The 12,946-nt window shown below is 40.2% G+C and overlaps 1 protein-coding gene across 1 annotated transcript; it reads left to right on the top strand.

Annotated features, from left to right (window-relative positions):
- Window positions 1-889: 889 nt before the first annotated feature.
- LOC147409411 (E3 ubiquitin-protein ligase WAV3-like) lies at window positions 890-3,825 on the top strand. Its single transcript, XM_086428566.1, has 2 exons — window positions 890-1,470; window positions 1,626-3,825. The coding sequence occupies exons 1-2, from the start codon at window positions 1,108-1,110 to the stop codon at window positions 3,489-3,491; spliced, it is 2,229 nt and encodes a 742-aa protein (XP_086284692.1). The 5' UTR covers window positions 890-1,107; the 3' UTR covers window positions 3,492-3,825.
- The last annotated feature ends 9,121 nt before the right edge of the window (window positions 3,826-12,946 follow it).

Below are 12,946 nucleotides of genomic sequence, written 5' to 3'. Positions count from 1 at the left end.
CTACTTTGTCAAAAATAATAAAAAAAAACCAACGTGTCAATCACCAACTCTATTTGATATTTCTTTTAAATTTTAAGAGTGATTTAGAGACATCCCTACACTTTTGATGAATATTTGATGTGTCCCTATGTATTTAAAGTGATGACTTGTTCCCCTTGACCTTGGACTTTCTATAATTATAATATATTAATGAAAAATGACCTAAATCCCATCATCTTCATCTTAAAATCTTATCAGCATTCAAGACTTAAAAAGGTTAAAACGTAATTTCTATAGAAGTAGAAGATAATAAATTTTTGAGTACAAAAAATTCACGAGAGTTAAAGGCAAGATTGGCAAGGAAGTATTAAAGATGAGGTTGAACAAATTAAAAAAAAAAAAAATTACTACAACGGTTGAATAGTTCGAAGATTAATGATAAGGGTATCCAAATATTCACCAAAACTTGGTGGGGGTATATAAAATAAATAAATCAGAATCTTAAAATTTCAATCAAGCTGATGTGTTCAGTCGATGAAAGGACGGTCGTGATTAATAACAGCGTCCACACAATTATCTAATCTCTTATACAAAACAAATCATGATGAGTTGGAGAGTAGGTGAAATTGAAATATAACGGAAATCAAACAAACAGATCATCACATTTACTCTACCAAATGACCACAAAAGGAAACTAAGGCAACAAAAATAGATAATTTGGTGACGCGAGAGAGGAAAGTGTATCTTATGGTGTTCTAAATGTGGGTGTGGAGCCAAAGATTTATTTGCAGGGGTGGGTCGGTGGCCATATCGTATTCATGGAGAGAAACCTCAACGTTCTTGACCGGTTACCGTAACAACCCTTAACCAGGTAAAATTTTCAACCAATATAAATATACTTCAAAGGTTAGAACTTGGAAACCATAACCAAACCACTAGATCTAGGGAGGGAGGGAAGGAAGGAACGATTGGGATCAATTTTTAAATTATTTTTGCAGAAGAAGCCCAATCTTACCCTTTTGTCTTCTGTGGCAGAAGAAGATCGAATACAACAAAACCCATTCTTTTCTCTCTAAAAAGAGAGAGAGAGAGAGCGGAAGTGAGGAGTAAAGAAAGAGAGTTTCGAATATGGGGACTGGTTGGCGAAGAGCCTTCTGTACATCAATCCCTCGAGACCCAGAAACCACAGTTACAGAGAAAGATCAAAACCCAAGTCCAAGAAGTTGTACCAAATTTGGGTTTTTTAATGGAGGTAACAGTAACCCTTCAACACCAAGGTTACAGTCTCAGCCAGTTTCGAGTCCAAGTTTACGATGTCGAACAACTTCAAGTGTGCCAACAGCACCATCGGCGCACGATAGCCCCAGAATCAAGTCGGCGCACAATAGTCCCAGAATTAGGAGCCCAAGATTGTTCCAGAGTTCAAATCCATCTTCGCCCAGATCTCCTTCGCGATTTTCTCTCTTCAAAGCAAGTCTTCGTTTATCCAAAGTAAGAAATTAGAATTTGAATCTCTCTTTGTACGATCTCTGGAACGATTAGCTTTTTCCCTCTTTTAACGTACGCTACGCTCGTGTGAGTTGGATTGGGAGAATGATGAAGAAATTTGACTTTTTTTTCACCTTTTTTTTGGTTTTTTTTTGCAGAGTAACTGTGGAATCTGTTTACAGAGCATGAAGACGGGTCAAGGATCAGCCATCTTCACAGCGGAGTGTTCACATGCTTTTCACTTCCCTTGCATAGCTTCCCACGTGAGAAAGAATGGGACACTCGTGTGCCCTGTCTGCCATGCGAACTGGAGAGAAGTACCTTTACTTGCTTTCCACAAGAACCAACCAGACTCTGAAGAAGACAAGAGAACAGAATCTTCGCCTCGAGATGTTAAAATCAAACAGGAGGATCAATCTAAACGATCGGATCAAAGAGTTTATGATGATGATGAGCCTCTACTATCTCCTACTGCTGTTGCTAGGTTTAATCCGATTCCAGAGGTTGATGAAGATGGAGATGAAGAAGAAATCGAAGAAGAGTTTCAAGGATTCTTCGTGAATCCTAATCCTTCATCTTCTTCTTCTTCTTCTATCAAATCTGATAAACAATCAGATGTAATCAATGGTGGAGATTTGAGAACATCGAGAGATGTTGAAGTTAGATTACTACCAGTGGCTGCTGTAGTATCTGTTGGAAGAAACCATGAGACCTACGCTGTAGCCTTGAAGGTGAAGGCTCCTCCACCTCCAGCGCAAAATAGAACAATTGGGCCGCTGTTAGATTCGGCGCGTCGCGCGCCGATCGATCTTGTTGCTGTTCTCGATGTTAGCGGGAGCATGGTTGGGGCAAAGCTTCAGATGCTTAAACGCGCCATGAGATTGGTTGTCTCTTCGCTTGGCTCAGCCGATCGAATCTCTATTATCGCCTTCTCTGCAAATCCTAAGAGGTTACTCCCATTGACGAGAATGACGGCTCAGGGACAGCGATCGGCGCGGCGTATAATAGATCGGCTCGTTTGTAGCCAAGGAACCAGCGTTAGTGATGCGCTGAGGAAAGCCACGAAAGTTCTTGAAGATCGAAGGGACAGAAACCCTGTGGCAAGTATCATGCTTCTATCAGATGGTCAGGATGAGCGGACCAGCTCAAACTCAGCTAATCAACGGCGTCAAACATCAAACTCTTCGTCAACTCGTTTCGCTCACCTCGAGATTCCTGTCCATGCGTTTGGTTTCGGTAAAAACGGCGGCCACAGTCATGAGCCAGCTGAAGACGCATTCGCCAAATGTGTTGGAGGATTATTGAGTGTAGTCGTTAAAGATCTTCGACTACAGATTGGTTTCTCTTCTGGCTCTGCGCCGGCTGAGATTACAGCGGTTTATTGCTGTACCGGTCGGCCTACAGCAGTTGGATCCAGTTCAGTCCGGCTTGGCGATCTCTACGCAGAGGAGGAGAGAGAGTTATTAGTAGAATTGAGAGTTCCCACGGCTCCAGTTGGAGCCCATCACGTTATGACCCTCCGATGCTGTTACAAAGATCCAACGGTTCAAGAGATCATCTTCAGCAAAGAACAAACTCTCTTAATCCCCCGCCCTCACGCCTTTAGATCCTCGGATCCAAAGATCGAACGGCTGAGAAATCTCTTCCTCACTACTCGCGCTGTAGCGGAGGCTCGGCTATTAGTGGAGCATAACGACTTATCTAGAGCGCATCATGTACTTTCTTCGGCTCGTGCGCTATTACTCCAATCGAACACAATCTTCTCTGATGAGTATCTCCGCGGCTTGGAAGCCGAATTGAAAGAGCTACATTGGCGCAGGCAGCATCACGAACAACAACAACTTCAACAAATCCAAGGGAGGAGAACGAGTGAGAGAGAAGCAGTTTTTCTTGATGAGAATGGAGAGCCTCTTACGCCAACATCAGCTTGGAGAGCCGCTGAACAGCTGGCTAAAGTAGCCATTATGAGGAAGTCGATGAATAAAGTCAGTGATTTGCACGGCTTCGAGAACGCCAGATTTTAAAAAAATTAAAAATAAATAAAAGAAAGAGACCTACCTAGCGCTAGCGCATAATAGAGACAAGCAGTACTCGACGTTTCGACCCTTTCTCGTTATAGAAACAAAAGACACATAAGTCTCGTCTGTTATCCCTTGTTCTCTCTCTCTCTCTTTAATATTTTTATTTATTATTAAAAGGGCCAAATTCGAGAGAGAGAAAGAGAAACACTAGTAATATTTTTAATAGGCTGAAGAGAAATATTTTGTATTTTTTTTCTTTAAATTTATGATAGGTTGTGAATTAATGTATAAGAGAGAATCCTTTTTTATGGAAAGTAAAAAGTGGTTTTATTGTTTTTGGTGTGTTTGTTGCAGAAGATTGAGAGTAAGAAAAGCAAATTGGCTCTTAGACGGCGATATTAAATTTTTTATTTTTTTTTCGAGGGGCTTAAGATTTTAAAAAAAAGTGAGATGTGCTATGCCTATGAATAGTGATGACAGTTTTACTTTTTTTCTATAGATTTTGAATCCTTCTTATTTTTTCTCTCAAATGTCACTATCTTGTCCCTAGGTTTTCTAAAATGGAGATTACGACTGTTTTGGTCATTTTTCAGTTTCGATCTCTTCTTCTCTTTGTCTTATATTTAACACATCTTTATCCTCAAGAGGGAAATTGAAGATTTTATGTATTAATAGACAGATACAGATAATGTATCAAAGCCATCACCATCTATTGTATCCCCACTAATTAATTACCAATATGTCCATTTTCAGTTACCATTTCTTTTGAGTTGTCCTGATCAGGTAACTGTACCTGATTGGGTAAAAGCCCAGCTGTTTTGATAAATCAATTAAATGAGTTAAGATGGACGAGAGAGATGGTAAGGGGACCACCTAATGTTTGGTAGTACGAAGAACATGTAGTCTCATATATTTATGTATAAGTAATTCCTGTTTCCTCGTGTGGGATGAAACGAGCCCACCTTTGCATGACTTTAGCGACACGTTTGTGAAAGTGTGAGAGCTTTTAGAGGGAGACGAGGGGTTCTTTTTAGCTCTTTAGGTTGCAGGGCTTTTTAAACTTCTTTGTGTTCTTCAATTTTACTCATTAGTATCACTTTATAGATTTTGATCAAAAAGAAAAAACGAGGAACCCCAAATATGTATCAAAGGAAGGAAAGCCAATGACAAAACTTAAATATAGCTTTTTGTACCATTAATAAAAGTAAAAAAAAAAAGCAAATCTCTCTCTCTCTCACTTTTAAATCAAAGTTTGAAGAACATTTAGTTCCACCCCATACAGTGTTGACTCTATACCTTGAATATTTGGCCCACCACTTTTGGGCGCACCTTAAAACAAAAAATCAGCTTGATTGACGATTGGATTAAAATATTTTCCATCATGGGCTACAGACCCACTCATCAAGCCCATGGTTAAAAAAAAATGCTCAATCCAACGTCTAGGAGATCTCTCCAGCTGGACAGCCCTCAACCTTACGAGCCATCTCGATAGTTCAGACCAGAACCTCCTTGCTGATGATGTGCATGACAGCGAAATTCATCATGCTTTATTTAGCATGGACCCTTTCAAGGCTCCGGGGACAGATGGCTTTAATGCATGTTTCTACCATAAAACATGGGATATCATCAATTCAGATCTGATTGAAGCTGTCAAGTACTTCTTCCGTAGTGGCAATTTGTTGAGGGAGACTAATGCAACCTCCATATCCTTAATTCCTAAAGTTGATATGCCTATGAGTTTTTTTGATTTTAGACCTATTTCTTGCTGTAATGTTATTTACAAAATTATTTCGAAAATCCTTACCTTCAGGATTAGTCAGGTCACTCATAAACTTGTGGGGCTAAACCAGTCAGCCTTCATCAAAGGTAGGAATATTGCAAACAACATTCTCCTTGCTCACGAGTTGGTTAGGAACTACCACCGGAAGAACACGAGCCCGAAAGTAGCTCTCAAAGTAGATCTTATGAAAGCATACGACACTGTGGACTGGGGAGCTGTCCATGCATGCCTCTCGGCTTTCAAGTTCCCACAGAGATACATCGATTGGGTCCTCAAGTGTGTGACTACTGTTTCTTACACAATCTCTTTCAATGGCTCATTTGTTGGGTGGTTCGAAGGGAAAAGAGGACTTAGGCAAGGGGATCCTCTATCACCGTACCTCTTTGTGCTCATCATGGAAACTCTCAACCCCTTGTTCCAAGAGAAAGTTCAGGCAGGGCTGTTGGATTACCATCCGAGATGTAATAAGCAAAACATAACCCATTTGTGTTTTGCGGATGATCTTCTCATCTTCTCCAAAGCCAACCGTAAAAGTGCTAGAGCCATTCTTGATGTGCTAAATCATTTCAGGGACCTCACTGGTTTGGAAGTGAACCACGACAAGAGCTCAATCTTTCTGGCCGGCAGAGATAGAGGCTTGGAAGATGAGATTGCCACCATCTTAGGAGTTCGAAAAGGTACGCTTCCAGTTAAATATTTGGGACTCCCCTTGCTTTCAACTAGGCTCTCTCCCAGGCATTGTCAACCCCTTGTAGAACAAATGACCAAGAGGATCTTTTCTTGGAAGGGGAGATTTCTCTCGTACGCTGGCAGGTTAGAGCTTGTCAAATCGGTGCTCCTTAGCATCAAAGTCTACTGGTGCAACTGCTTTATTCTTCCATCCAAGGCTGTGAAGGAGTTGGAAAGGATTTGTGCTCGGTTCCTGTGGTCTGGGCCTGACAAGCAGAAATCAAATAGCGCAGTCAGTTGGAAAGAGATCTGCAAGCCGTATCTCGAGGGTGGGTTAGGTATCGTTAGCATAACGGATTGGAACCATGCTGCCATAACCAAGTATGCCTGGATGATAGCAGCCAACAAAGACTCCTTATGGCTCAGATGGGTAAGAACTCACCTTCTAAAGGGCAAGAACTTTTGGACCTTTAATATGCCAAGAGAGGCTTCTTGGAGTTGGAGGAAAATTCTCAAAGCGAGGGAGAAAGCTGGCCCTCTAATCTCTCACCTCATAGGCAATGGCCATGCTACTAAGCTATGGGAGGACCCTTGGCACCCCTTAGGCATTCTAAAAGTCGAGTACTTGGCTGATTTTGAAAACGACTCCAGAGTTGGTCCTCATGCGAAGGTCTCTGCCATCATTAGAAATGGCAATTGGAGAATACCAGCAGGTAGAGAAGCTTCATTCCAAGAGATTACTCATTATCTCAATGAAGTTCCCATCCATCATGGCATAGAAGACATAGTAGTTTGGAAAGGAAAGTCCAATGGCACCTTCTCGATTAATTCAGCTGTTAAGAACTACATGACTCACTCTAACTCGCCCATTTGGGCCCATCTTGTTTGGAATAAAGCTAGAATTCCAAGACATAGCTTCATAGCATGGCTTGCGCTTAAAGGAAGGCTAAAAACATTGAGAAAGCTTAAAGATTGGGGGTTAAGAGTTGAGGCTTCTTGCAAACTTTGTGGCAACCATGAAGAAGACACGAACCACTTATTTTATGACTGCTCCTATTCTAGGCAACTATGGACTGAAATCCTTAAAAGATGTATGCACAATCGTACCTCGGGCAATTGGGAAGAAGAGGTGATGTGGGCCGCATCTAAATTCAAGGGCAACTCAACCATTCAAGATATCAAAAGAGTTATTTTCTGTGCCTTCATCTATCATTTGTGGAGAGAGAGGTGCAACAGGATATTTCATAACAAATTTAATAGTCACAACACTATTGTCTCTATGATCCAAGAAGAAATTCGGTTAAAGTTTGAAGACTCCTTGATAGAGATTGAGGATACAGACTACAATAGGCACTTCCTTCAAGCTTGGGAATTTAATGCGACCTTCTCTCAGCCGAGGAGAGTTTATTGCTCATGGCCAAAACCAGACATTGGCACGTGGGCACTCAACACTGATGGCTCATACTCAGAATCTCGAGGTGGTCTTGGAGCTATCATTCGAGACCATGAAGGTATGATAATTGCTGCTATTGCTCGCCGAGTGAACCCGGTCTCAATCATTTATCACGAAATTCAAGCTATTCTTGAAGGGCTCAAGTTGTGTATCGCAAAAGGTTGCCTCAACATTCAGGTTCAAGCAGACTCATTATTGGCTGTCAATATTCTTAACAACCGATGGAGTATTCCATGGAGTGTTATACACTTAGTCATTGCCATTAGAAGGCTCCTTCCTAGTTTCCACAGGTACACCTTCTTCCATGTTTTCAGGGAAGCTAACTAAGCAGCGGATTATCTTGCTTCCTCCCAAGACTCTATGGATTGTTCTGAAATAGATAGTGGAGTTCTCCCTTGTAACCTCAGTTCTATCATTGATAAGGATCGTAGGGGTTTTCCTTTCTTAAGGTTGTAGCTGGTCTAGGTCTGCCTTAACCCTGTTGACCTTTCAAAAAAAAAAAAAAAGAAGCTGACATGTTGAAGTGTAGGTCCAGAATACGATGGGTGGGCCTCACATATATGGGGCCCAAGAGAGCATTATATGGCATTAGGCAATTACTGGAGATTACAGTATCTGAACTATTGGGGTTCAAGTAGTTGTGGGGCTAAAAACAAAAATAAAGAGCATCTTCGCAGACATGCAACCATACTAGCGAAAACGAAATTCTTGTAGGGTTGCAGCTAATAGCAGTTTGTAGCTAGTTCTGGTGGATCTACATATTCCAAACAATGGGTGGAACAAATCCATTATAGAAGGCTCCCCTCACTAGAAAACAAGAGAAAATTTATCAAAGCCATGCCTAGCTAGACAAGTAGTGAGGTGAGGATCTTTCTACAGTACAGGGATATAGATCATATGCCTCTTGCCAAGTTGCTTTCATTTATCTTGTATATTACTGTGAAGAGCAATGCAAGAGTAACTGTGTTCGACACTGAGCTGTGCTTAGAACCAACAATGCTTTTCACTCATATCTCGAGGAATATCATCTACGCAATGTCGTAGTAAGTCACTTTAGCATTTTTCTACTGTAAAAGCTGGGGTCCCTTCCTCCCACCCTAACAAAGGTGGGTCATGAGGGTGAATCCATACAATATGAACAATAATTCTACTGGTGACTAGTGGCTTCTTCTCTCTCTTTTCTTTTTTCTTTTTTTTGAATTATTGTTATGGGAATAAGATGGGCCTATGCATAAAGTCCAAGATAATAAAAAAAAACCTTGGCCCAATAGTTATTGTCACCAATCAAACTTCTATATATATTTTGTGTGTGTGTGGAATAGTATGCTCTAAAGAGTACCAAATGTCAGGAGTGGGGTTGCAGATCATCAACCAGGAACACAGGATCAGACTCATACAAAAACTTGGACCGCACACGAATGACTTGTACAAAGATGATTTCTTAATATACAACTTGAAAAAAACCAGAGGCACCAAATATGTGCAGTGATCTCTGTGTCCAAGTTTAATATAAGAGATGGTATCTCACAATGTGGCTTGCAGGGACAACAAATATCCACAATGGCACAATTTTGTTTGTCATCAACATTGACAAGAAACATTAAGTAACAAGATTCAATCGGCCAACCACAAAATTTTGATAAGGTGACCATGTTGTCTTCATTGGGAGCTCTGTACTCACCCTGTCCAATTTTATGCAAATCAAATACATGTCTCATCAAAGAAAACATTATTGAATGAAAAAAAATGGCTTCTACTCCCCCACTCTCCGAGCGTACAAATTAAAATTCATAACCAAACATCGCCTTAATGCCTGTTTGGCTGCATGGCCTAGGCAAATCTTGAACTACCAGCCTCTATTACCACAACTAGAGACAGTTGAATCAGTCACTGAGATCGAAAAGGACCCTGCCAAGCCAATAGAAGTGGCAGGCAATAATCTTGTTCAGAGCATGGATGTCAAAATTAAAAATAGCAGTCATGTAATCGTTGGATTTGTATGGATTGAAGGATTTCTCAAGGATTTGTGCATACTTGACGAATACGTTTAGCTCTTGTGAACATTCGAGCTGATTGAGTGGGCCAACTCATCCATTTTGTTGTTGAGTTCAGGGAAGATGTATTTTTTGTTGATGGGAATTGAACATACTGACTACAATTTTTGTTAGTGCATGTTGGATTTCTCAACCAAATTGGTCGATTAGTTCTGGATTTTAGATGAAGAGAGCCACTGTTCCACATGTCAAATGCATCTCCTAGTCGTAAATTAGGCTGCTTGAATTTTTAATCTGTATTGAAGAAACAAGGTTAAATGGCAAGCTCCTGCAAGAAAATGGCAAGAGACAGAAGACGAGCTAAAAAAAAAAAAAAGGAAATTAATGGAGAAGCATAGCTGCATCCTTCAAATAACCAAAATTGGAATCATCCTACAGTGTAGGTACTGGTCCCCAAGCTAATGTTATGAATCAAATACCCTTATGTGGGTAAGGAATGAATGCTGGCAATATATCCTCAATTTAAGAATACCATCGGAATGTCTACATCATGCACGACTCACTCTCATACAGGTCAACTAGATCATCTTGTGAGAGCATAACCTGCCTAACATTGGCCTAACAAACTAGTATATGATTAGAGTATGGATCATGTGTGGGTCCAACAAACAGTAAAGCTTTGTAGTTGGGAGTTGGGATAAGGCTTTTGTCGTAGCAATACTGCCAATGATGACCCACTATTCTCAGTGTAAAATTATCATCATATCGGTATCCAAATGTCCAACTTTTTAAACACGTCTCAGCTTCATAAAGGGTTGTCACATTCAAAATCATAACTAAGAATTCAAGAAGTCTCATCCCAAAGAATGGGGTCGGCTAAATGACTCCACTCCGTCCAAAGCCAAGTGTTATGTTTTTGAAAGCGAGTTCATATTTTACGGTCAAAGAAAGGGAATAAGGTGCATTTTTGGGAGGAAATATGGTGTTGTCACATTCAAAATCATAAAGGGTTGTCACATTCAAAACCATAACTAAGAATTCAAGAAGCCTTACCCAAAGAAGGGGTCGGCTAAACTGACTCCACTCCGTCCAAAGCCAAGTGTTAAGCTATTGAAAGTGAGATCATATTTTACAGTCAAGAAAGGGAATAAAGTGCATTTTTGGGAGGATATATGGTGCTGATGATGAATATAGGTAACCTAATTAAACCTGAATCGCCAATGTTGCCATGATGAAGTGATATTTCCAAATCAAAATGACCTGCCGAATGTGCCAGAGATACTGTAGGTGGCAAGCGAAATCCCCCCAAGGTGTGACACCACAGGGGCAGACCCCTATGAGTAGGGCTGTCAACGGATGCTTATCGGTTCGGATACAACAATATCCAAATCTGAATCCGAAATTTTTATCTAATATCCGAATTCAAATTCGAATCCGACGGATGTTCTAAAACTCTATCCGAATTCGAATCCGATTATCCTATCGGATATTGGATAATATCTTATTAGAATTCGTATAATTTGTATATTTAAAAAAAAAAAAGAATTTTTCCTTATCCAATTGATTTTTTATTATTTAAAAAACCTATTATATATTATACTATGTATATAATAAATAAATAAAATAAAATAATATATATTATATTATATTATTTATATAAAAAATAAATCAAATAAAATAATATATATTATTTCAAATCGGATATTATCATATTCGAAATGTTAATATCCGAATCCGTATCTAATGAAGATTCGAATATATAAAACTATCCGAATTTGAATCTGATATCCGAAAATTTTGGATAATATCCGATTTTTCGAATTCGAATCCGAATCCGAATCCGAATCGAATTTTCAACTATCCGTTGACACCCTACCTATGAGCAGTGCCACAGGTCAAACTTGGAGCTCAGCACATCATGTGCCACATGGATCCCCGAAGGCAGTCCCATTTGTGTAACGATGTGGCAGGGGGGCTTACCCTCGCCATGCCATGTCATGGCTGGCAGCAACTCCCATACACGTGTCTAACGCCCTCATCTACTCACATGTGATGGCACCTTGTCTCCATCGTGTGGCAAGGGGCGCACTGTCCACGTGGGTTTGAAATAGTGGCTAGCACAGGGGGAACCATTAGTGAACATGTGGCAGGCAGTGAAGCCCGATTGGGGGAATGACCCAATCAAGCAGCCACCTACAGTCGCAAAATGTTGGCATAATGAGTACAGCTTGTGGAGGGACAAGGACAGCGGCAGTGGCAACGGAAGAATGCCTTCTAGTGCTAACATACAAACACTAAGAGAGTGGGAGAAATGCCAACGAGAATGTGCCACCTTGCCACGATGTACAACCTAAAGGGGGAGCGAGGAAGGTGCCACTCGGAAATAACCACCTGGCAACCAACTTGCCCTGGAGGCTATAAAAGGATGAGTGGTGATCGGGAGAGACCCCACAAAATACTATATTCCTGTCACAACACCCACACTCCAAACAACCTGAACCCCCAAAAAACAAAACCTCAACAAGAAATACAAACTAACAAGCACATCATCAATCTCCAAAGACCATAGAGACCCCAATCTAAAATCAAAATCTTCAACGAATACCCGTTTAAATTCAGGGTGGATCCTTGTCCAATAGAAAAGGTTTGCTTCGACATTTAAATGAGGCCCTGGAAACCCATTTCTTTATCCTCAAATGTTTGAAATTCATCTCTTTCCATATGCAACAACATAAAGCAGACAGAAGCTTCCTCCAAAATCTTACCTCTAATATTGAAAGCATTATTGGGCCAGCTATAAAGAAGAGAACAAACAGAGATTGAAGCATAACTCAATACATCCTAAAGATATACAATAAGTGAACCAAAATTTGATACACTAAATGGAAAGATGATGATCTCCTTTACCAACATTTTCAAAAATACAACAGAAGTCAACAATGATTTTCCCACGTGATAAAGATGGTACATTGCTAAAAGTTTATATAAGGAGGCATCAAACCAAGCAAAAAAAAGGCCACCTTAGACAGAATTGCAACCATGCTCACTTCCTAAAGATTAAAGTCTCACCTCAAACCAAGATCCCACAATGGGCAATCATTTGACCAGACCATGAAAATGTGAATTGGCGCATTTGTGGGAAATTATGTTTTGATAACACAACAGACCCTCCTAGAATCTGACCTATGCTACTTCTCCCAACTCTAAATCCCACTCAAGAAATCCTCCCTTTTTAGAATTCCTTTCCATACACCATAATGTAAGCAGTTCTAACCTTACTGCTAGCCCTCAAAAGGCTATATGCTTGTCAAACCATTATAATTTTGCATAAAACTATATGCTTGCCGTAAGTTTCTTTACAACATGTATGACTGAATTGATCGAGGTCTCAATAGTCTAGGCATGATACGATTTTTAAGAATTGATAATAAACCTAGTACCATAAATTCATTATAAAAAAGTAAGTGCAGGAAGGAGTAAACATGGACTTTTGAGGATTTAAGTCAAAACACTATTGAATTTAATACTAAAATATAGCTTCGAATAAGAAGGTGAATCTAAA

The sequence above is a fragment of the Akebia trifoliata genome, chromosome 2 (genome assembly GCF_017979445.1).
Source record: "Akebia trifoliata isolate Shusen 1 chromosome 2, ASM1797944v1, whole genome shotgun sequence".
Classification (NCBI taxonomy): domain Eukaryota; kingdom Viridiplantae; phylum Streptophyta; class Magnoliopsida; order Ranunculales; family Lardizabalaceae; genus Akebia; species Akebia trifoliata.
Note: the sequence above shows the minus strand (reverse complement) of the source record. Positions and strands in the feature narration are given on the sequence as shown.

Bases quoted from the DNA above. Each gene is read 5' to 3' on its own strand.
- LOC147409411 (XM_086428566.1), top strand. From the start codon at position 1,108: ATGGGGACTGGTTGGCGAAGAGCCTTCTGTACATCAATCCCTCGAGAC. The intron at 1,471-1,625 runs GTAAGAAATTAG...TTTTTTTTGCAG, and splicing joins CAAGTCTTCGTTTATCCAAA to AGTAACTGTGGAATCTGTTT.